The sequence below is a fragment of the Orbicella franksi genome, chromosome 2 (assembly GCF_964199315.1).
Source record: "Orbicella franksi chromosome 2, jaOrbFran1.1, whole genome shotgun sequence".
Classification (NCBI taxonomy): domain Eukaryota; kingdom Metazoa; phylum Cnidaria; class Anthozoa; order Scleractinia; family Merulinidae; genus Orbicella; species Orbicella franksi.
The window spans coordinates 2,734,951-2,759,236 of NC_138146.1; the positions used below are offsets into that span (position 1 = coordinate 2,734,951).

At 39.8% G+C, this 24,286-nt stretch overlaps 3 protein-coding genes and 1 pseudogene across 4 annotated transcripts; 1 reads left to right on the plus strand and 3 right to left on the minus strand.

Moving 5' to 3' along the window:
* Nucleotides 1–1,450: 1,450 nt before the first annotated feature.
* LOC145476578 (3-galactosyl-N-acetylglucosaminide 4-alpha-L-fucosyltransferase FUT3-like) lies at nucleotides 1,451–7,895 on the minus strand. Of its 2 annotated transcripts, none has more exons than XM_081455399.1 (2): nucleotides 7,855–7,895; nucleotides 1,451–4,988 (listed from the first exon to the last, which is right to left on the minus strand). In XM_081455399.1, exon 2 carries the CDS (start codon nucleotides 4,953–4,955, stop codon nucleotides 3,720–3,722), a length of 1,236 nt encoding a protein of 411 aa, XP_081311525.1. In that variant the 5' UTR covers nucleotides 4,956–4,988; nucleotides 7,855–7,895; the 3' UTR covers nucleotides 1,451–3,719. The 2 variants fall into 2 exon arrangements, with proteins under 2 accessions (XP_081311525.1, XP_081311523.1); XM_081455397.1 differs by having other exon boundaries at nucleotides 1,451–5,001.
* Nucleotides 7,896–11,275: 3,380 nt separating this feature from the next.
* Nucleotides 11,276–11,686, plus strand: LOC145467196 (uncharacterized). The gene has a single exon (XM_081450757.1). The coding sequence runs from the start codon at nucleotides 11,276–11,278 to the stop codon at nucleotides 11,684–11,686; it is 411 nt and encodes a 136-aa protein (XP_081306883.1).
* Nucleotides 11,687–12,073: 387 nt separating this feature from the next.
* Nucleotides 12,074–14,357, minus strand: LOC145467662 (glycoprotein 3-alpha-L-fucosyltransferase A-like; annotated as a pseudogene).
* Nucleotides 14,358–19,874: 5,517 nt separating this feature from the next.
* On the minus strand, nucleotides 19,875–24,034 carry LOC145467668 (3-galactosyl-N-acetylglucosaminide 4-alpha-L-fucosyltransferase FUT3-like). The gene has a single exon (XM_081451272.1). The coding sequence runs from the start codon at nucleotides 21,945–21,947 to the stop codon at nucleotides 20,748–20,750; it is 1,200 nt and encodes a 399-aa protein (XP_081307398.1). The 5' UTR covers nucleotides 21,948–24,034; the 3' UTR covers nucleotides 19,875–20,747.
* Nucleotides 24,035–24,286: the final 252 nt, after the last annotated feature.

The following is a 24,286-nucleotide window of genomic DNA, read 5'->3' on the forward strand; positions in this document are numbered from 1 at the left end:
CAAGCGGCTTTTTAATACGCAAACATGGTACTATTAATTTACCAACCATATTGGCTATATCGTAGAGCAAAGAGTTATTTGTATAATAATTGGTAAATTCGAATGACGCCAATATCTGAAGACAACGAATTTCGCTGTATCAGTAGACGTCTGGAACATATTTATTAAGATGCTGATGTCTTACATGCGCTGCTACCGTTGATTCATTGGCCGTTTTCACACTAGAGACGGGTAATCCGTCTAGACGGATTATCCGTCTATTTTTATCTGTCCGATTATCCGTCTTTATTAAATCCATTTTGAAATCACTGGTTATCCTTGCAATCTGATTGGCTCTCAGTGGTGCGATTTATTCACGAATCGCACTATTTTTTGCTCTAAATCGCATCTTTTTCTCAGCCAATGAGAATGGGCCAGTAAAACAAAACAACCAATCAGATTTCAAGATTAGTTTAAAGTAATCAATAAAATTTCAAGAAAATGAAAGGCAAAAAGCCACTGTGTGGAGAATTTTGCAAATACTATTGCCAAAACTTTGTTGTTATTGTAGCTTTTTTTCCAAAAAAATTGACGAATTTAATTTATTACAGTTTCTGAATGACGATTATGAGCTCCTTTAGGCTGAAGACCTACTTTAATGGAAGTTCCCAACTTTCAGTGTCCATTTTGACGAATATTTTGGCGATTTTTCTTCAACATCTGCTCAAGATCCTTATGATACTGAGTCCAGTAAAACATAAACAAACGAAAACCACACAACAACAAATTCAGAGTCATCTCAAGAAGGTAGATGTTTCCAGGTTTCCGGTAGTTTCAAACGAAGCAAAAAAACAGCTCAACTCTGTTGCTGTGAATAAACATAGTCAAAATACGCCACACTGCACAAAATAGTGCAGGAACGAACGTCTTACGAAGCCGGTGCCAGTCCCGCCATCTTGGAAATATCTTAAAACAAATGGCGCTGCAAGAACTTGACAAGGTCCTGAGTATTGAGTCCTACGCCGAGGTTACAAAAAGAAACGGAGATGATAACGAGCTGGACCCCTTAAAATCATGCCATTGAACGGTATTTAAAAGAAAAAAAACGTACTATCCACTGGGCATCGTGCACTCGAGGGAGTTTCACAACTCAAAAGAAATCGATCGCAGAATTACACAGGATATGCACCTTCAAATTCCTTCTCCAAAGACAATGAAAAGTCTCAGCCTCAACCACAGAAGAAAGGTAGGCCTTCCATGATTGATTCAGGCGACGAGAATTGCACTTTTATACCTGAAGTACACTATTTTCGACTTCAGATCAGAACTGCTTGTTTCTTCGTCATGCTTGAATGAGTTTTCGTCACATGACACCTTTTGCATACTAAATGAGACGTAAAGACGTTTCCGGTTCCGCTCTTTTGAAACCGGCTACCAAAAGTCTAAATTTAAGGCGATAAAATTGTGCGATTTCAAAATGGATTTAGTAAAGTGGCAATTGAACTTCGGGTCGTGCAATTTTGGTCTGAAATCTACTTGTGATTTCAAATTGAACTCGCGCTGCGCGCTCGTTCGATTTTGAAATCACGCGTATGATTTCAGACCAAATTGCACTTCACACAGTTCAATTACCATTATAAATAGACGGATAATCGGACGGATAAAAATAGACGGATTATCCGTCTAAAATGAACACCGTTCCGTTTTCACACTAAGACGGATTATCCATGCTGGACGGATAACCCGTCTTAGACGGATTATCCGTCTCTAGTGTGAAAACGGCCATGGAGTATGATATTTGATTAAGGGAGGGTCGATTTACCACGGATTACTGAAGGTATTTTACCTTAGCTCTTGTTATCGTGGGATTTTTACTTGACTTTTTCATCCGTAACACGATAGTCGAAATGAACGACCGAGTGCCATATGTCAATGCAAATTACCTAGTTTCTTCTGTCTTGCTTCGTATTATCAATAGTTCTGTCTCAGCTTTGCCACTATTGCTGAGCAACTGTAACGACTAACTGGATCCAAAGCCAAATTCCAGTGGACCCAGAAATGTGAGGTAGCATTCAAGCAATTGCGTCAACGGTTGACAACGGCTCCATTTGTAGTGTACCCACGATTGACTCTTTTAGTCTTGACTGTGATGCATCCAACCATGCAAGGGAGTATGTGTATGGTGTAAAGAACATGTAGTTGCCTATGTAAGCAAATCCCTAAGTGCTTCTCAACGAAACTGGGTGACTTATGACAGGGAGTAGTGGGCAATCATTTGGAGTACACGCCATTTCGCTCCTTTTTGGCTGGTCGACATTTACGTTACAGTGGTGACCGGCCACAACCCCTTGACTGGCAACAGAAACATTGATCCAGGAATGATTCTAGTGGTCGTAGAGGCGACAAGATAGCCATTGAGTTGTCTACTTACGGTCTCGTCATTGTGCATCGTGTCGGTTCGAAGCATACCATGCAGATGTCTTGAGTCGTTTATCGGCGTAAATAGTTAACAACGTCCAAGATGATGACATCGACCCTAACATCTCACAGCTGAGGAATTCGACTGAGCATGGAAAGGAACTCCAAACATCTACTGTGATGGGCAAGGGAAGTGATCTGTGTAAATTGTATGAGCAGTATGATCGTTGTAGCCTGAGAGATGTAGTAGTTTATCGGAGATGGAAGCCCGCAAATAACGTTATATGGCAGCGGCAAGTAGTTCTCCCAAAGTCGATGCGTGAAAACGCCATCCACTCCTTACACGATAAATCTAGTCATTTGTATCATAAGAAGACCACAGAGTGAAAGATCGATAGTCGTGGCTAGGGATGTATGTCTAGATGTGAAAGAATGGTGCATGAAACATGGTGTAAGAAGTGCAAAAAATGCGATGCTGTACCAAATCTTGAAGCTCCACTTCAACCACAAGACCACGTGAGCTAGTCACGGAAGACTGATGTGCAATGATGGTAACAGGTATGCTGTAGTCCTTTTTGGTGTGACATTCTTCAAACTTGCAAAACACAGTCGACACCATTTCATCCACAGTCACAGTGATGAGCGACTCACCCTTCGGTGCATAGTGGATCTATGTGGGGAGGAGGGGAACACCTACACAGGGCTCGCGCCGCTTTTTTGCTGAAACATTTTTCCCAAATTAAAATCTGCCTATTCAAATAAAAAAGCTGGTTAAGTCAAATCTTCCGCGCAAGTTAAGTCTAAATGTAAAGCAAAGCGAAGCCCGATCTTACTTTCTTCTTCGACATGAAAAGATTAATCAGGGCTTTTAAAAATATCCTGTAACGTTTTGGGGCTGTAAAAGGATACTATTCAGAATGTCAAATTCCTTGCGGCAACCTCGTTGTAAAAGGGAACGCGTTTGTTATTGTTTTTTTTATTATTATTATTTATTTGTTGTTTGTTTGGTTACCTGAGAGAATCATCCGCCAAACTAGCTCGTAAATATTTTCAATGACGATAGCTGCAGCCACGAGAAGATACAACTTCCGTGTACTAAATCAGGGAGTGAACACCGCCTAAGTATGCAAGACTGCGATATATGCTCAATATATAAAAACCCAAATTCTTCTCTAATATAGTATTAGAAAATCCCGAATGTTTATTTGAATTCACTGCGTCTGTTTATTCGTCGATCCGTCCGTGAGTCCCTCCGTGAGTTCGCCCTGTGATTCCATATTCTGGCTCCAAGTAACAACGGCTCCAAGTTCATGTGCCGTCTTTCAGCCTTTATTGATAATGTTCCAAACTCGATCTTCGTTAAGTTGGCACGATCCGCCATATCTTCCCCAATACTCAGACATTTTGTGATAAATTTTGGGCGGTTTCGTTGGATCATGAAGGGCTTTACACAGTTGGCATAACCAGAATTCGTACTGGACAACCTTGTATTTGGTTTTCCATTTAAAATACTGGTTATAGGCCGTGTCATTCTTATCCAGATACTTCAGATAATCTGCGAGATCTTTAACGGAATCAAAGTCGGCTGCGTTGATGAAAGAACCAGGAATTACCAGCTCGGGACTGTACTGTGCGCCTCCAAGGACAACGGGGACCAATCCTCGCTCAAGTGAATTTCTCCAATACTTCTCTGTTATGTAATCTACACACAAACTATTCTCGAATGCGAGGTAGAACTTGTGGCGCTGAATCTCTTCAAGACAGGCATCTTCCATTTTACGAGGACATATCCAGGTGTTATTTGATTCAAACATAGTTGCACATTTTCCATAGAGGCTTATTGGAATGTGTTTCATGAGTGCGCGGACGAAAGCAAATCTAAAACCGTCTAGCAAACAGTGGTTGCTGACACCAAAAGTGGCCATTTTATCTTTTCCCTCAGCGTAGTTCACATTCTCGTCAGGTTGTTCCTCAAAGTCCTCGCCACCTGACTTATTTGGGATTTTCAATGTTGAATAAGATCCGTAAGGGACAAAAAAGTCCGAATCTCGTCGATATGTTGCGGTCCAGTTATACACGCCGTCACCTTTGGGTGCCATTGAAAACTGCTGGGGACTTTCTTTTGTGTAGAAGACCCACCTCTGTGCGGATGGTCTGTTCCTCTTTGCCAGTTCAACATTCCAGTCGCGGCTTAACGCAGCACCAAAGGCGTGTACGAGGACAGCATCACTAAAGTTGCGTAAACTTTTATCAAACGTGATTTGACATCTGTCTTCTTCGCATGGAGTACCATCCCAATCTGTAAATTTGTAGTTGTTAGCTTCTTCAGCAGTTCGGGGACCCCATGGCTCGCTTGCACGTGGAGTGTAAACCAAAATTAGCTTTGTTTGATTTAACTTGGAGGTTTTAACAAGACGAGATTGTTCATCCTGTGTATGATAGAATATTCGATAAAATGCCAAGGCCATCATGATTGTGCCCAAACAAATCCGGATGTTTCTTTTCTGTTTCTTTGTCAGAACAAAGAAGGGCGTTAGTCTCCTTTTAGCTAGATCCATGTCTTTTATGTCTTGCTTTTCTTTCCTTTAGCCCTGTAAAATGAATCTGAAAGTTATGATTAGAAAGCTCCTTTTGTCTTGTTTGGTGTTCACAACAGATTAAAATATGTTTCCCAGACGGTGAGAGTAAGAAATCCGTCATAGGAACTCTAACAGCTTCTAGCAACATAAAATAGATGTGGAACAATAACGTAATATTCATTTTGTTTACGTTTGAAACCTTTCCCGCTGCTCTCGGTTTTGTCTTCTCTTTTCTTTGTTGGTGATATGTATTACATTATAAGGTAAGTGTATTTAAGGTATCATGGTAGGTGGATTTTTACGAAAAATGCGAAAAATCTTTTTTGGCTGTTCAAATTGAGAAGATTGAGATAAATATTTTGCAAAAAAAATGGGGGAAAGGGCTTTTTTACTTTTTAAGATAAAGAAAAAAAAAACTATTTCTGAATATCATTAACCCCGTACGGCGCGCTGACACCTCTAAAATTTACCGCCAGTTGTCACATGCAATGCGAATTGCGGTGTGATGTTTCATTGGTGTACGCGAACTGTTCTCGATCTGGTTGTTTCACCTCAAGTTAGCTTTCGTTCTTGTCAAATTTTGTTAATGTCAAGACGAAAACTCCTTGCCCATTTCCGTTTTCGAAGAAGCCCAAGAGGCGAAAATCTGGTGGAAACCACAGGTTTAGCGTCGAACAACATCTTTGGCTCTAAGCGACCGTGGGTCGCACTTTAACCAAGAAGACTGGTTGAAGGAACTCGAGGACACTAGTCCCGCCAATGAAGCTAAAGGAAAAAATACAGCAAGAGCTAGTTGCACGAAATTGTTGTAGAACGGACGCGATTCCGAAACTTCCACAACAAGAGAGTCAAGCGCAGATGTAGATGTAGAAAATGTAGACCTCGAGATTTCCTCTTTTTGGCTTCACGAGGCGTGGTTTAAAAAAATGTCTGGAGAATAAAGAAGACTAAACTGAAGCAACATAATATCAATGCCGCCGACGAAATCACGGCAGTTTAACTTGTAGTTTGTCGCTTCTCGGCGATTTCACTGCGACGGGTCTCCGCGCTAGAACTGTAGTCGTCTGCTTATTTCAAGTTGTCATAATCCATTGTTGTGGTACACTGTCCCATGCCGACATCTGTCAGTGCGGAGGGGATTTTTAACACCTATTCATTCCAATTTCATAAAATGTTTTTCGTCTTTTTCTCGATAAAATAAAACTACATATAAGGACGAACATTTTTAGTTCGTTTACGCGCGTTTTCCGATGGAATTGGCTGAAAATCGGCAGGTATGTTCCAGGATACCTTCTTCGAAAAAGGGTGTCGGGCTTTGTTTAATTTCGCTTCCGTTTCAAAGTTATGGCCTCTTTAGTAGAAGGAAACGTCCGCATTGAAAATATGAAAGTTTAGGAGGGTGTAGAAAAAAACCAAACCACATCTGGAAAATCGCAGACACCCTTTTTGAGGGTGATGTGTGAGAAAACATTTCCGATGTAAATCGCATCGCTCCGATAATTCACGCGCGGAAACGAACCAGTTTAAGCGAAGCAATGTTTCTGGGTATTTCTTTTAATATCACTGCATGCGACAATAACTTTTTAGAAAATTTCAAAGATATGATTGTATTCTATAACTATTAAGCTTTCAGAAAATGTCTAGGTTGAGGGTGTTTTCTTTCAAAGCGCCAGCGTAAGAGCGCGATTTCCAAACACTGTCAATCCACCTACCATGATACCTTAATGTTTTGAGCATTGGTGTTTAGAGTTATTTCTGATATTTTCCATTCTTGTTTAACTCGGCTCATTGCCCATTTAGCAAATGAATAAGTTTCACTGCCTGGCAGCGGTAATCACGTGCGCAAGAATTTTTGCCAGCAGGGTCTGAAATTACCATATATGCATTAAGAGCTGGATTTCACGAAACAGAATTAAATGAATCTAAACTTTCCTTTCTCTTTGGGAAAGAAACGTTGTTGAGTTTGCTTGCCACCTTACATCAGTATTTCAGTATGAAGGGATTCTAATTTCTATCTGTTAGTTTGATAAGTTCTTGTACTTGTTGCTTAAAATTTTTGTAGTTTTTTTCTTTTTATGGAACGGTTTAACCGAAGAGTTAAAATGTATAGTCATTAACATAATCTTCTGGCCATTAAGAGAGGTAAAATGATATACAAGGCTAAACACTAGAAAAATCATTATAAAACTGAACGTTTTTATACTTATTGTCATTTTAGGGTAACGACATTATGACACCCTGATGATATCAGTAAGTCAAAAACATTCTGTTCTACAGTAATTGTTCTAGTTTCCAGCTCTATATAGATATCATAAAGACATTAATTAATCACAAAAAAATGTAAATTTGCGAACAGCTTGAAACAAAACATCAAACTGGACAACATATCCGTTTGTACTTCCAACTTTGCCACAAAATTTAGCGTTGAAAGTTCCTGGTTGAGATCATTTTCTCTTTACAGTGTTCCGTTGCTAGAAAGAAACGGCAACGTTTATTTTCTGGTTATATGGAATAACAATTTGGCTCAAGTTAATCGTACATTTTTAATAACCGAAAACGTATAAAGCAGACACTCGCTTGAAACTTACTTAACTGAATTTGGATGGTGATTTTAACGTTTGTCCTTCACATCACGTATGAGGACAACTTAGATAACGCAAATGCTACAAAGAATTTGTTGTCTTTTCTATTCCAATTTGAAGAATGGGAACATTATTAAGGGCACAATGACGTGTGTGCATACGTTACACAATCCCTCGAAACGCTAACCGAAGATATGTTTTACCGGTCTTTAAAACTCGTATTCTGTAAAAGCCTGGTGTTCTTCTTTAAATGAAATTGCCATAAAAGAAACCAAAAGAAGGAAAATATAACTCACCTTGCTTCGTCTGAGCTCAAGTTACAGTTGAACTGATCATGATGTACCGACTAGTTCCCAGGCAATACCGCGCTAACCGAAAGCTTAAGTAACCGATATGATAATATGTTTTTGCCAGCAATCAATCGTGTCTTACGGTGAATGAAAAAAAATCTATACTGTAGTACTTAGGCATCGTTGCTTTTCTCTGTGGCGAGATGACTGATATAGCTTTGTGTGTTGTGGCACTGATATTTCTTTCTTGTAACAAGTTAGTCAATGATTTTCTCTGGTACGCTTTGGGTGCATTTTCACGCCTCGTTGTAATGACATCTACGTTATAAACACGGGTTGAAATATTCCAGCCACATTTTTTGATCTCATTTCACATAATATCCATCATAGAAAAAAAAAACAACAAATGAGAATCAAATCCTGTGAGCCGGTTCGTTAGAATGTAAGGCGATTCACTTTTACTGGAGTGGATCTACGCTGCCGTTCCATTGTTTCGGCTGGAACATTGGAACATTATTATTATGTCCCATATTCCTTATTTGAACAAACTAGTGAGGCAATCTCAGAGAGTGCAGAGTGTAATGTTCAGCTCTGACATTTAGTCACAGAGTTCCTCACCCCTGCCCTTTACTTCAGGTTTGTATCGACTTTGGTTGCAAGTCAGGGCTTTCCCCTTGCAGAAAATGAACGGACAGATACCTTGATAAAACATAATCTTAGCAGAGTGTATGTTTCGTGTGCGTATTTTCATTCAAGGTCTAACAATAACTTACAAGCTATCGTTTTTCAAGACAGCTTTAAATTTTACTGCGATGTTCTACGTTGATTTTCGTTCGTTTTAAATTCAATAATACGTTGAAAGAGCAAACGGGACAATTTTACTTTTCACTGTCTCGTCTATTTTACTCAAAAATCCACATTACCATGACATGACCCAATGACCAACGTTCTATGAAAATTCCATTTTGTCCCACAAGCCGCTGCGGGACAAGACTTGTCCTAAGCTTCTTCTCGTTTTTAAAGTGGCGAATGCCAGTGTTTCATAAAAATCTGTGTTCACTCCTGGTGCGCCACAAAGTCACTAAAGGGTTGCTAAAAAGACTATAAAACTTGCCGAAAAGTGTCGCGTTGTTTTGCGCGCAACCATTTCAGTCACAGTATTCATTAGGAATGTGACACTCTGAAGACAACTATTCCAAACCATGACGTCTTGCCTAGTTAAACCACAGTTTAAGTAAATTATTTAAGACTTTGGTGACAATTGGTCAGATCATTTATATCAGATTCGCACCCAATGGTTATTCATAATGTTCTGACAATTCGAGGGTGTTACAAAATCATGGTTGGATCTGGATTGTGAAAAAGAGTCGAGTAACACACTGAAGCTCATTGGAGAAGAAGTCATGTGACGTCTGTTTAAACCAAACCAAAAAAAATTATTGATGGCTTGGCCCATACACGGATGTGGAAAAATAATGGGAAATTTATCATAAATATGTCAAGAGTTTATAAACCTTTTCTACTGAAGCAAACGTTTCGAGCATTAGCTGTCGGTTAGAACAAATCGTGGGATTGCAGGTTGTTTATCTGTTTTGCATGGTAGCACAATTTTTTCCCTGTTTTTGTAAACTATGCAAAGAAAAGAAAGACATGAACGTCGTAAAATAAGAAAAAAAAAAGATTGGAAACCTCGTGTGGCGGTCATTTGCAGATGTGAAAGATACCATTTTGTTTTATTTTTTTTCGGCTTTCTAAACCACTCTGTTGAAGGGAAGACAGTACGCGATCGCCAGAATTTATGAACGTACAGCTGCCGGTGAAAAAAAAAAACTGCAACCAGCCTGAAAGCGAAATCATTTGGTATTTATATTATGTGCAGTATGCAGATTATAAAGTGGAGGTGAGAGGGGAGAGAAGTGGTTTTGCTGGCAAGATGTTACATATAACTGAAATAACATTACGTAGCTTGTTTCAAAATATGAAAGTTGCTGATTCCATCTGGGATGAAAGTAAGTTTTTGACATAAAATCTGCGTTTGAAGGGGCGAAAGCAAAGCTTTTTTGTAATGCTTTGGGCTGTTAAAGGATATTTACAAAGTCTTATTCCTTGCCCATCCCGTCTAGATCACCACCTTGTTGTGGTGCGGTAGCCTGGATGTCTCTATGAGCAGAGGTATGCGTTGAGAGTCCTTAACTCCTGGTAGGGTCACCCATGCCGGAAAGGTCGAAGGGTAGAGGCCAGACGAAAAGTGATTCCCTGGTCCTCTTGGTTTGGGGTTGGGCGTAAAGCTAGCAACCCTTACCCCATAAAAAAATTGTATGCCACAGAACGCGAAACCAGTATAGCAGATGTGGATCACAGTAAGGTATAGGCCGTCCCTCAAGGACAAGAATGAAGCCAATGGGTCAAACCCAACTGAGCACCCAAACGCCGATCAACTGAAGTCCTTAACAAGGATTGGCTGCGGGAATGTGTGGACTCTATTTCAGGCAAGAAAACTCGCCCAGCTGGCAAGCGAACTGAGAAGATACAGACTAGCCGTTCTGGGAGTGTCAGGGGTACGGTGGAATACCTTCGGGAGATTACTACGTTAACGGGAGAAACATTTTTGTATTCTGACAAGGAATATGAGGAGGATGTGTATGATAATGGAGTGGGCCTGCTTAATGGAGTGGGCCTGCTTTCTTCCTACCTGCAAAGCAGGTAGGAAGAAGTCTTGCATAGTGAGAGCCTATATCCGAACGAATTATTTTAGTTTGATTTGCATCCAAGGGACGCAATATTAGCATCATACAGTTCTACAGTTATGCACCCACAAATTTGGCAGGGCTATAAGACGAAGAAAAATTCTGTGAGCATTTGCAAGGAGCCATTGAAAAGGTTTAGAGGAGAAACACGTTACTTTTAATGGGGTAATGTCCGATGCTAAGGTAGCTGGTAGGGAGGACATAATGGGAAAAGAAGGATTAGGAGAGATCAATGTGACATGGAGAAAAGTGAAGTAAAAGCTGAATAGGGAAACATTGTGTAGAAAAGAAGAGAGTACTACCGGATAAAATGGAGGGGAAAAAAAAACAGAAAGTAAAAAAGGATAAGAAGATGGGATGGACGATCTAGCGCAACAAGCTGAGGAAGCAGCTACAGCGTATAACACCAGGGAGTTGCGCAACCTTAGCTTACTAAAATAATGGCCGGAAAGAAGTAGAATAGACGCAACTCAATACCAGTGAGTAATAGTGACGGAAAACTTCTGTCAAAAGAAGATGACCAAATGAACAGGTGGAAGGAGCATTTTCAAGAGGTGATGAATCGACCAACTCCGGAGATAGGTCCAGAACTTGTTGATGACGATGAAGAACTCCGTATTAACTGTGGTGGAATATCTAAGAACAAGATTAAGAATGCAGTCGAGAAGCTCTAGCATGGAATGGCATCAGGTGGAGATAACATCCCTCCTGGGATTTTGAAAATTAATCCGAGTACCACAGCAGGTATCATGTATGACCTTTTGAACGTGATTTGGGAGAAGGAAGTTATACCAGAGGAGTGGAAACAACGCCACTCAAGCAAGGTACCTCAGCCATTGTGGAAATTGCAGATGTATTATGCTACTATCTGTTTCAAGCAAGATACTAGCTTGGATCATATTAGAAAGGTCAAAGATTGCACTGGATGCAAAGTTGAGGAAAAACAGCCTGGCTTTAGACCTGGGAGATCTTGCATGGATCAGATATCAACTTTGAGGTTAATTGTCGAACAGTCCATCGAATGGCAAAGCACGCTGTATCTAAACTTTCTGGATTTTGCAAAGGCCTTTGATAGTGTTGATAAGCTATAAGGAAGGGCTTTGGAGGCTTCTGCGACATTATGGGCGGGGTACCAGCCAAGGTAGTAAGTGTTATTAAAGGAATATACAACAACTTTCCAATACAAGTTGGAGACAACAACAAGCGGTTTAAGTCATTTGACATTCGAACTGGAGTACGACAGGGCTGTTTACCACCTCCACTTCTATTTTTGGTGATAACTGACTGAATAACATGAAAAACTGTGATAAACAAAAGGACTCGGATCCAGAGGACCTCAGTGAAAAACTCGAGGATTTAGATTTTGCTGATGATGTGTGTTTTTAAACTATCTGCAACGCACAACCAGAGGCAAAGGAAAACAGAAAAGTGCCAGGTAAATACCAGCAGATTGGGAATGAATGTTAACATCCCAAAGACCAAAGTACTGGCCTCAGTTGTTCGAAAGGTGGATGACGCTATCCACCGGATAAATCGCTATCCAGTGGATAAGTGTTAACAAAACAGACCACGCTTTCCGCTAAAGAGGGATTTATCCAGTGGATAGCAGTATTCACCTTTCGAACTACCGGGGCCAAAAGGTTAACGGTTAAGTGAACAGTCCTATATCGCTTGGAGGTGAAGACATTGAAACAGTAGAAGAATTTTGTTATCTGGGCAGTGTCATCATCACAGATGGCGGAGCAGATAAGGATATTAGTGTTAGGATTGGCAAGGCCAGGTATGCATTTAGGGCTTTACAACCAGTGTGGCTCTCCAGGCAGCTCAGTCTAAACGGCAAGCTAACTGGGATATTTTCCATCAATGTTAAGTTCGTTCCTTTATATGGCTGTAAACCCTGACGTTCAACTAAGGCCCTACGTTAAAAGCTTCAAGTGTTTGTCAACAAATGTCTCCGATACATCTTGGGAGTCTGGTGGCAAAACGTAATCAGCAATGAAGAGCTACTAAGAAGGACGAACACGGAAACGATAGCGTGGCGTTGCCGTTGGATCGGCCATACGCTCAAAAGAGATAGCAACAATGTTGCAAGACAAGCCTTGAACTATCAGCCACAGGGAAAGAGGATAGTTAGACGGCCAAGGAACAACTGGAAGCGGTCGTTGCTGATGGAGTTGAAAAGAGTGGGCTACTGCTGGGAGAGAGCCAAAGCATTGGCAAAGAAAACCGTGTGCGTTGGAGGACACTGGTAGACGCCCAATGCTCCCTTGGGGGTAACACGTTGGTTACTGCTGTTTTTCCATTTCCTGTTTGTTAGGTTTTACTTGAGGAGAAAATCATCCGCTAGACTTGCTCGTTCATGTTTTCAATCACGATAGCCGCAGCCATGAGAAGAGAAACAACTTTATTACTAATTTAATAACTCACAAACGCTTAATATGTAGTTATTCTATTCTCAAATCTAAGCGATATTAGAGGATAAATTGTAACGAAGATACGTATATCCATCTGGGAGTGAATATACTCTAAGACTATACACTAGGTATTCAGTAACATGCCATGCAGTCTTTCTCCCCCTTACCATAAAACCCATACTATTCTTCTATGAGATATTATTAGAAAATTGCAATGTTCATTTAAACTTTATGATCCGTCTCCGTCCGTCCGTCTCTGTACCGCTTTCAACCTCTCTTGATAATGTTCCAAATTCGATCTTCGTCAACTTTACACGATCCTTTAATTCCCCAAAACTCGGACATTTTGTGATAAATTTTGGGTGGTTTCTTTGGATCATGAAGGGCTTCGCACAGTTGGCATAACCATTTCGTTTTCCATTTAAAATACTGGTTATAGACCGTGTCATTCTTATCCAGATACTTCAGATAATCTGCAAGGTCTTTAACGGAATCAAAGTCGGCTGTGTTGATGAAAGAACCAGGAATTACTAGCTCGAGACTGTACTGTGCGCCTCTAAGGACAACGGGGACCAATCCTCGCTCAAGTGAATTTCTCCAATACTTCTCTGTTATGTAATCACACACAAACTATTCTCGAATGCGAGGTAGAACTTGTGGCGCTGAATCTCTTCAAGACATTTCCAGGTGTTATTTGATTCAAACATAGTCGCACATTCTCCATAGATGCTTCCTGGAATGTGTTTCATGAGTACGCGGACGAAAGCAAATCTAAATTCACTTTCCTTACAGTGGTTACTGACACCAAAAGTGGCCATTTTATCTTTTCTCTTTGCGTAGTTCACATTCTCGTCAGCTTGTTCCTCGCCATCTGATTTATTTTGGAATTTCAATGGTGAAGACGTGGACAAGTACAGCATCACTAAAGTTGCGTAAACTTTTATCAAAAGTGATTTGACATCTGTCTTCTTCGCAAAGAGTGCAATTCCAATCTGTGAATTCGCAGTTCTTAGCTTCTTCAGCATTTCGTGGAACCCATGGCCCGCTTGGATATGGAGTGTAAACCAAACTTAGCTTTGTTTAATTTAACTGGAAGGTTTCAACTCTGCGAGACTGTTCACCTTGTGTATGATAGAATATTCAATAAAATGCCAAGGCCATCAAGATTGTGCCCAAACAAATCCGGATGTTTCTCTTCTGTTTCTTTGTCAGAACAAAGAAGGGCGTTAGTTTCCTCTTAGCTAGATCCATGTTGTTTTAAATCTTGCTTTTCTCTACTTTAGCTCTGTAAATTCAAAGTCGAGAGTTATGATTTAAAGTCTGAGTCTGTATTGTTGAGTGCTGTTGCCGTATTCGTATGGATAATCGAATGATGACGTGAAAATATAGAAGGGTTGCTGCCAGGATGAATCTAAAAACTGACGTTCTCCGACTAAATTCAATTCTTAATTCATCATGCTTATGATCACAATTCATATGCTGCAAATAATACAAAGAAGTTGGTGTGATCTCTATTCGAAGGAAACCAAAATTATTCAGATCAAAATAACGTAGAAGTTAAACAATCCTTTAAAAGTAACCCAAGTTATGTTTCGCATTTCTGTAAAATTGGCTTTCTGTAAAGGCCGCGTTTGTCTTTAAATACAATCACCATAGCAGAAAAAAGAAAGAAAATGTGAGTCACCTCGCTTCGCTTGAGCTCAGGTTTTGACTGAGCTGATATATAGAAACAAGTCACCTTTGTGCTAGCCAGATCCCAGGTAACACCGCACTAACCGGAAGCTTAATAACCGACATGATATAATACATACTTCCTGTGATCAATCGTGTCTTACTCTCAATAAAAGAGGTATATACACTAAGATGGAAAAATCGAATTCACACAAAATTTGTCACAGAAAAGTTTTTGGGAAACTATTTTCAAAAATACTTCCAAGGTAGATGCTTTGACCAAAACGTATTTATCTTATGATAGCACGATGCTCTCAGACCACTTGATTAATTAAAGAGCTCTCATTGTAGTTCGCTGTGTGTGATATCACATGACATTGACATCTCCGCCGAGAGAGTGCTCAAAAATATTGCGTCCTGAGCTTTTCTTAATTTCAATTTTGCTTTCCTGTTTCGAGCGATATTTTGTTTTATTTTCATACTTGTGTGAAACGACCACCTGAAGTTATTCGCAAATTGTCGGTGGCATGTGAGAAAGAGTGCTTAACATATTGGAAGACACCTGAAGGCTGCTAATGTGAGGGAGTTCTCTTTGAGCGAGGCAACCTTACTATCGGCTAGAACAGGTCAGTATAATCTTAATTGCAGTTTCTCTCTGAATCGAAAAATATTTGAGCAGAGTAAAATTGTCGAGGAGTACTGAATCAGTGAATCCCGTGTTTCCCAGGACAACATCAGTTCATGGTAAAGGAAAACACAATCTAATGGCTACCCTTTCAGTGCGGTCGACCGTGCAGAAACGTATAATGTTTAGTGTTTGATGTACATGTAAGTCCATTGTCTGGATACAAAAGCGATGGACCAACAGAGAAAAGAGAAGAATCTGCTGAATAAACTTGTCATGTAAACCTATCAGTTCTTTCCATTTCTGCGGAAAATAACAATTGTTTATTTTTTTGGGCTTACAAATGTTTCGCAAATCCGTAAAAAATGCTTGATTTTCCCCCTCTATTTTTCTGTTTACATGATTTTTAGTTACCATTAATTGCTCGAGATAATTTTATTTGAAATATTATTTTCATTTTGGTTTTGTATAGATAAAATGCCGTCAAAATCATCATTACCACTTCATTATTTCTTTGTTCCAATTTCGCATTTTGTGGGGCCTTAGACAGGTAATATGTCCTTAGTATGTGGGGCATTTAGTTCTCCTCAGAGGTTTACGTCCCATATTTCCTCGGGATAAGGGAGGGGTGGGGGGGGGGGGAGTCCAGTGACAAGTGCATAACATGGGGTTGTCTGTTACAGTAGCATTTAGTACTTCTCAATAATTTTTCTCTAGCTAAATGTTTTTTCAACCAAACGATAACTGAAGTTTAGAATATACTGACCTTTCTTAGCCAACAGTACACTCCTTTTTAACGAATATTTTTTAACAATATTGAGGTTGAAGTTGGCGAAAGATTAATATAAGAATAATTTCAAAGCTAAGATTTTCGAGAGAGCAGTATTTGCGTGTTGGTAGAAAATAAAATATAACAAAATCAAATATTGTTTTGAAATGAATTATACGTTTTAGCGTAAACGGCCAAATGTCGGCTGGCACAACATCTTGAACTTGCTAGCTGTAAAGTAAAAAGTTATAAGGCATGTACGTAATGTATCACGGACACTCTGATACGGTTCTATTTCATAGTTCAATTCCTGGTCACATCCGTTTTATAGAACGAAAATACTAAACTCTGTAATCTAAGAATGTACACAAGAATATTTTCAGCCTAGAGTCGGATAAGAAATAAGAATACACAGCCTGGGCATGAAAAAGATACATTTTTACAACAGAAAAAAACAAACAAAAACAAAAAAGAGAGAAAAAAGAGTGTAGCCTTGCCTCGGCCAAAGAAGACTTTGAGATTTCCTCGAATATCAGTTTAGCACATTTTGCCACGAGCCACCGACAATTTGCTGGTGGTCATTTCTCATTAATATGATAAAGGTATAGGAATAAGGCTTGAAACAGAAACAAAGCAAAATTCCAAGTGCCAAAAGTCCAGGACATTGATTGGTTTGTAGTTAATCACGCTCTCAACGGACATAAATATATTAATATCATGTGTTACCACACACGACGGCGGCATTAAAATATTGGAGTCGGGTCAGTTTCCATGGGAACCGCAACGAGAGTTCCCAAATTCTAAAAAAATATATATTTTTAGAATTATTTTGACGAGACTGTCCTGTTCTGTGACACCTGCTGCTACTGTAGATCAGCAACACTTAATGAAGTTCTTGATTTTGTTGTTTCGTGGCTCCGTGATAACAGCCTATTCATGAACACGGCAAACACTGAGGCTTTGTTGTTTGGGACTTATGCTAAGCCTTTTTAACTACTGCTTTTTTTTCTTGTTTTTCTTATAAGAGCACTCACACTACTTACAATACTACAACTACTACAAATACTAAACATTACTTACTAACACAACTTACTAATTAAACCGTATAACTCATTACTTACAATATCTTTACATAACTTATGACACTAGCTTAAACATACTGTACAATACTTTTAGGTTAAAATACAATCACAAAGGCAATAGAAAGTTACAGAGAAAGTGATACAATAAATAGTTAGAATACAGCTTTTGTTTACACAGGACAAATTGTTCCTCATTTTTTGGCCTTTTTTAACTACTGATTTTAGTGTAAGTTTTGCGGGTCGGTTTACATTAAGCGTGGATACGAATTAAAATATTTAAAAATTTTATTTGATGAGTATACTAATGTTCGGCCAATCACAGAACACAGTGATGATGTGATTCCCATTTATTGCTGAAGCAATTGTTGCTTTTTTTTGTCTTGTTTTTTCCTTGTTAGAGCAACCAAGTCTCAAAGCAAAGTCGAGTCTCAACGCAAAGCTACGTGAAGCCTTGCTTTTCTCTATTCTAGACTGTTGGAGACTCTAGAGAACAATCCAGTTACTAGTAAATTGCTGTCAGTGAGAAATAGTTATGATGATATGCTAGATTTTTTGCAAGGACATTTAAGAGTTCTACACAATCGTATGATTCTGGCTCTTACAAGCGTTTACCTATTGGAGGAAAACGTTTCTCCATACCTGTTTGTGTAAACTTGACAAAAGTAAACTTGGAAAGACATGAATGAGGTAACGTGGAAAACGCGTTTTGCGGCTTTCTAAACAACTCTGCTGAAGGAAAACATAACACAACAGCGTGGCACGACAGAATTCACGAAGCAGGGTTGGCGGGTAATTTTGCAAACAAAGTGAAAGAGAAATCAAATGCTTTTCTTGTTAGCACAGGAAGAGGAGATTTTGCTCTATGCAGTGTGCAGATTAAGAAGTAGATTAAATAAGTGGAGATGAGATTAAAGCGAGAGAGAAATCGTTTTACTTGCAAATTGTTTAAAATAAGCAACGTCAAAAAGTTACGATGCTTGTTTTTAGAATGTCTAATTGTCATAGGCGTACGAGCTGTAGGGGGAGGGGGTGAGGGAGGCTGTACCCCCAGCTACGGAAATTATGTGAATTTTCGGGCAAAATGCTATTCTAATGATTCGGGCAACGACACGTGAGAGAAACCATTACTAAATAATGCTGTTGGCGTGATTTCCAAAACTCGTTAATAATAAACTTTCTAGTTAGTTACTTTTTTAGAACATTTTCTTTTATACGTTTTAGATTTACTCGGATTGAGACTGTTGTTAGAGTACGATTGATTGATTGATTGATTGATTGATTGATTGTGCAAGCTTTGAATATAACTATTTTTGGAATTACAGCAGTTTCATTAGCTGCGGGAATTGTAAACGTTTTTGTTTTTCATGCAATTTGAGTGCGTTTGCATCCCGATTTCAACACTCACGCAGTCGGGCATTGCCTGAATTTTTCGGGCAAGAACGTCACGCCCCCCCTCACCCCCTGCCAAGTGCGAAGGTGCCCGTACGCCTATGCTAATTGTGTTACAGCGCTCTTCGCTCGTGGGAGAAGGAAACGTTTCCTGGAATATCTCGGTTGTTTGACTTACTTGGAGAGACAACAGATCAGTTTGAAGATGTTTTCTATGACAGTAGCAGCAACTAGAATGGCAATAACTTTACTACTAATTGTGTTCGTAGAACGCACTCCTAATGCAGACTTGAGTCGAGTTTCATGGGACGCTGGACCTTCGTCCGAAGTTGCGACACCGATTTGGCCGCCCCGCAGCAGGGGCGAAACGAATGACATCATCGCCAAACCATATGCTGTACATTTCTTTCCAGTGCGGGTCTTTGTTTCGTTCAAGTGCGGGTTTTGTGGACATTTACGCTGTAATTTGGAAGCTGTAAGTAGTCAACTTTCTTTTCAAGTCTTTCTGACTGGATATCATGAGACTAAAAGATATCATTGTTAACATTTATCGATGCCTTAAGGAGGTATGTATGACTTCTGGTGCGAAAGTAGAGTTTGGCCCTGTTAGACGAAATCGCCCGTCGTCAGCAACAAACAACTGCGTTGACGAAGCTCAACTTCAGCTGTGTTATTTGGCTCCTCTGCCTGAGCTTTGTAGCCAGAAATCTAACTTGCTGAGTTGTGTGGCTCGGAAAGCGGCCGTGATTTGTTTTCAGAAATTTAACTCACTGACTGGTGTAGTTCGAAAACTGGCCATAATTTGTAGTCAGAAATCTAACTTGCCGAGTTGCGTAGCTCGGAAAGCGGCCATCATTTGCGGTCACAAATTTAACTCACCAAGTGGTGTTGTGGTCAGAAATTTAACTCACAGAGTGGTGTTGTTCCAAAACTGGCCATCATTTGTGGTCAGAAATTTAACTCACCGAGTGGTTTAGTTCAAAAATTGGCCATGATTTCTAGTCGCAAATCTAACCATCTGAGTTATGTAGCTCGGCATTTAGCCATGATTTCTGGTCGCAAATCTAACCATGCGAGTTATGTAGCTCGGAATGTCACAATGATTTTTCGTCATATGTCCGGAAAATTTACATAATACATATTGTTTTGTTTAAATTGTTGAGTTATAGTTCAATGTGAACTATACAAAGACTTTTGGAATTCACCCTGTGTGATAACTACTCTACTGTTCGTTATTTTGTTCAAGTTGTTCAGTTCAAGTTCAAATTCACAATTAAAAATACTCGTTAACTTCTCTTTTAGACTGTGATAATTGCCTTAACTGCCCTTCTACAATTACCATTAATAACCAATTCTGTCCTTATAACAATCCTTCAGGTATGTACAACAATTTACCATGTACCCTGACAAACTTACCACAAAACAAACTACCCGTGGTACATCACGAATGACGAATCAGAGCTAAGCTAATCTAACAGAACCCTTTTCTAAAGTAAACATATGCAAATGTGCTACACAACAGATTTGTTTCTATGGCCTACCCAAATTCATTAGCTTTACATGTACCTCTACACCTTTCCAATAGACCAGAATGTCAACCATGCCTAAACACCTTAACACGAACGCACTCATAATCTATAAAATGTTTAAGCAAGCAACCGGAACGATGATCCTGCTGGTATACGTTGGATCAAAAGTGATCTAATCGGCTTTACATATAAAATGAAGAATACAAAAGCAAAAACCGACACAACGTAAAATGATTTTTAGAAGGTGTACTATATTTCGGCTGGCCAAACCAGCCTTCTTCAGGAACAAGGTACAAAATATAGTACACCTTCAAAAAATCATTTTACGTTGTGTCGGTTTTTGCTTTTGTATTCTTCATAATCTACGATTACTTCTAGTTTACTTCTATTTTACAATCTCAATCCATCCAAACGATATTAGAAAATAAATTGTAGCGAAGATGCCGTGCATCTGCCGTGGACTTAAATCGGGAGTGAATACACACTTACTAAGCCAGACTAGATGTAGTCTTTCCACGCCATACCGTAAAACATATACTGTTCTGTAAGATATTCTAACAAATTCGCAATGTTCATTTACATTTAACGATCAGTCTGTCCATCCGTGAGTCCGTTGGTGAGTTCGTCGATCCGTGAGTCCGTCTCGAGGTACCAAGTGACAGGGGCTCTACCTTCAGCCTTTATTGATAATATTCCAAATTCGATCTTCGTTAAGTTGGCACGATCCGCCATATCTCCCCCAATATTCGGACATTTTGTGATAAATTTTGGGTGGTTTCGTTGGATCATGAAGGGCCTTGCACAGTTGGCATAACCAGAATTCGTACTTGACAACCTTGTATTTGGTTTTCCATTGAAAATACTGGTTATAGGCCGTGTCATTCTTATCCAGATACTTCAGATAATCTGCGAGATCTTTAACGGAATCAAAGTCGGCTGCGTTGATGAAAGAACCAGGAATTACCAGCTCGGGACTGTACTGTGCGCCTCCAAGGACAACGGGGACCAATCCTCGCTCAAGTGAATTTCTCCAATACTTCTCTGTTATGTAATCTACACACAAACTATTCTCGAATGCGAGGTAGAACTTGTGGCGCTGAATCTCTTCAAGACATCCATCTCTCATATTATGAGGACATTTCCAGGTGTTATTTGATTCAAACATAGTTGCACATTTTCCATAGAGGCTTATTGGAATGTGTTTCATGAGTGCGCGGACGAAAGCGAATCTAAAACCATCATCATCACAGTGGTTGCTGACACCAAAAGTGGCCATTTTATCTTTTCTCTTTGCGTAGTTCACATTCTCGTCAGGTTGTTCCCCAAAGTCCTCGCCATCTGACTTATTTGGGATTTTCAATGTTGAATAAGATCCATAAGGGACAAAAAAGTCCGAATCTCGTCGATATGTTGCGGTCCAGTTATACACGCCGTCACCTTTGGATGCTATTGAAAACTGCTGGGGACTTTCTTTGCAGTACAAGACCCACCTCTGTGCGGATGGCCTGTTTCTCTTTGCCTGTTGAACATTAAATTGTCTACTTGTGGCGGCCGAAACGGCGTGGATAAGTACAGCGTCACTTTTGTCTTCTTCGCATGGAGTGCCATCCCAATCTGTGAATTTGTAGTTCTTAGCTTCTTCAGCATTTCGTGGACCCCATGGCTCGCTTGGAAGCGGAGTGTAAACCAAAATCAGCTTTGTTTGATTTAACTGGAAGGTTTTAACACGACGAGATTGTTCATCCTGTGTATGATAAAATATTCGATAAAATGCCCAGCCCATCAAGATTGTGCCCAAACAAATCCGAATGTTTCTCTTTTGTCTCTTTCTCAGAACAAAGAAGGACGTTAGTTTCCTTTTAGCTAGATTCATGTTCTTTTAAGTCTTACTTTACTTTCCTTTAACCCTGTAAATTGAAAGTCGAGAGCTATGATTAAAAAGCTGATTTTGTTTTGTTTAGTGTTCCTGTTGCGTTCACAGCAGAGTGGAATGTGTCCCTAACATCCCAGACTGTGAAAGTGAACTGTCAGTTATAAGACCTCTGGCTAGAAACTCGTTGAATGTCAGTGATTGCTGGGCAGCAGTAATAGCTTACATAAGAATTCCGGAAACGGTAAGCAGGGTCTGAAATGTTGTGATGTATTTGATAGTTGGATCTAATGAAACAGAAATATATCAACGAGTTTTCCTTTATCTTTGGGGAAGAAACGTTCAGTTTTCTTATCACCTTACGTCAGTGTTTCCGTCCCTATGCTATTTGCATTGTTCATTATAACAACGCCATCTACGTTTTTATGATTTTTAACTCGAGTCCTATCCTGCGATGTGAAAGCAGAGTAACCTAAAACTAGGACTGTAAAAAGAGGGAAAAGTCCATTGGTTGTCGAGTGACATTTTTTGAGTCACTTTTGATTTGCGGGTTACGACACGTACAAAACATTATTTTTACCTCTCCATCTATCTTTTTAATAACTACTTAATAACCGAGAGTGAGGTCGTTACGGGAAAATCTCAAACTGAGGTCTTGCCGTACTGACCGAGCGATAGCGAGGTCAATACGGTAAGCCGAGGCTTGAGATTTTCCCGTAACGAACGAAGGGTCGAGGTTATTAAGTTGTTTATTATATGGCTCACGACTGAAAGAAAAAAAAATTATTCGAGGGTAAGTTGTCAATTTACATCCGGCGATGCGCGCGTTTAACGATTCATTCATAGTCTCAAACCCAGGGCAAAACTACACAGTCAATGAACTTTACCACTGTATTTCTTTACGGGAAAAATGATTGTCACAGCCCTCAAAAAGGTATTTTAGTATCGTGGTGCCACAACTTGATGAGGGAGTTTTTCCAACTTTTGTGGCGAAACGTCAACGCATATAGAACTGAGACAGAAAGTGCTTCAAAATAGTCCAAAGCAACGGTCTTTCGGTGAAAGAAAATACGAACGCTTCAGAATGCACTGCTCAGAATAACTCGATCTTCGCATTCGCTTTCGACAACATATCTTGGCCTTCTTCATTCTGGGACTTATGAATGAACTTTTCAAGCCTTGTGAGCGTCTAAAACTTCCTGCAGGTATCAGAAACACTGCTACCGACAGAAACCGCCCGACTGTTTACATCTGATGATCCTGAAGCTGATTTACACTTGCTTGTGTTAAAGCGAGGGAATCTATTTGATGAGAACTGAAACGGAGTTCAATATTTCGGTAATTGTTGTGACTAAGATGATAACTTGTAAGTTTCTTCGTGGTGTTCTGCTCAGGATACGTGACACATCTGCCGATGGTGTTTTTCCCTTAGCGATTTTAGCTCCGGGTTTTAGCTTTACTTAACACTCGGCAAACCTTGATTGTTTTTCACTAGTGTCCGCCAAGGTTACCGGTAAGTCAAAAACGACTTCTATACAAATTTTATTAAGGAAAAGTCCCTAAACTTTTAGCTACTCGGAATTAAATTTACTTTTCTTACTGTTTTTAATCGGCTTTCATCGTTTCAATGCGCTTGAATTTTCCGAGCCGGGCTCTTCCTAATTTGCATAGTCCGTAATCGGCCCGTGGGCATTACGGCTGCATAATGACCGCTCAGAACTCGCTCTTAGCCAATCAGAGCGCACGTTATATCGGCCACAATCCAAAGTCATATAATAATTAAAGCTTATTCCTTGATTCATTGCATCGTTTTTCATTTGTCGTGATTCGATTCTTTAGGCATTGACACTTAAACATTTTATGACCGTTGACGGTCATCGCGGAATCGAAGAACAATTATTGGATTTCCAAGTCCAATTAGAAGGCGGAAGTTTTTAACCAGTAGACTTTTGAAGTGATCTGTTCTTTTGGCGGCAGGATCTTTGCTGAGGTTGCTATAATTGGCTTGGACGCTATAATAGCTCAGACGAAGTTGAAAATTCTTGACGTTTTGAATCACTTTTAACCCTCAAGTTTGAGCGTTAGTCACTTTAGGTTTGTGTTGTCTAAGGCCTTGACACCAAGTCTAGAGGCTATGAGGGACAACAAAAAACGTAGTTGCTACAATAATACGGGAATGCTTGACGAAAATTGATTATTTTAAAGCGGCAGCTAGCGCACCTTTCCAGGACGAATTCGGTTAACTACGCTGACCTCCGCGATGTTTGACAATCAAGATTTCTTTCTTTCCTTCCATGGCGAACACTGTTGGTTAAGATTCTATTATCAACAGGAAACCACCC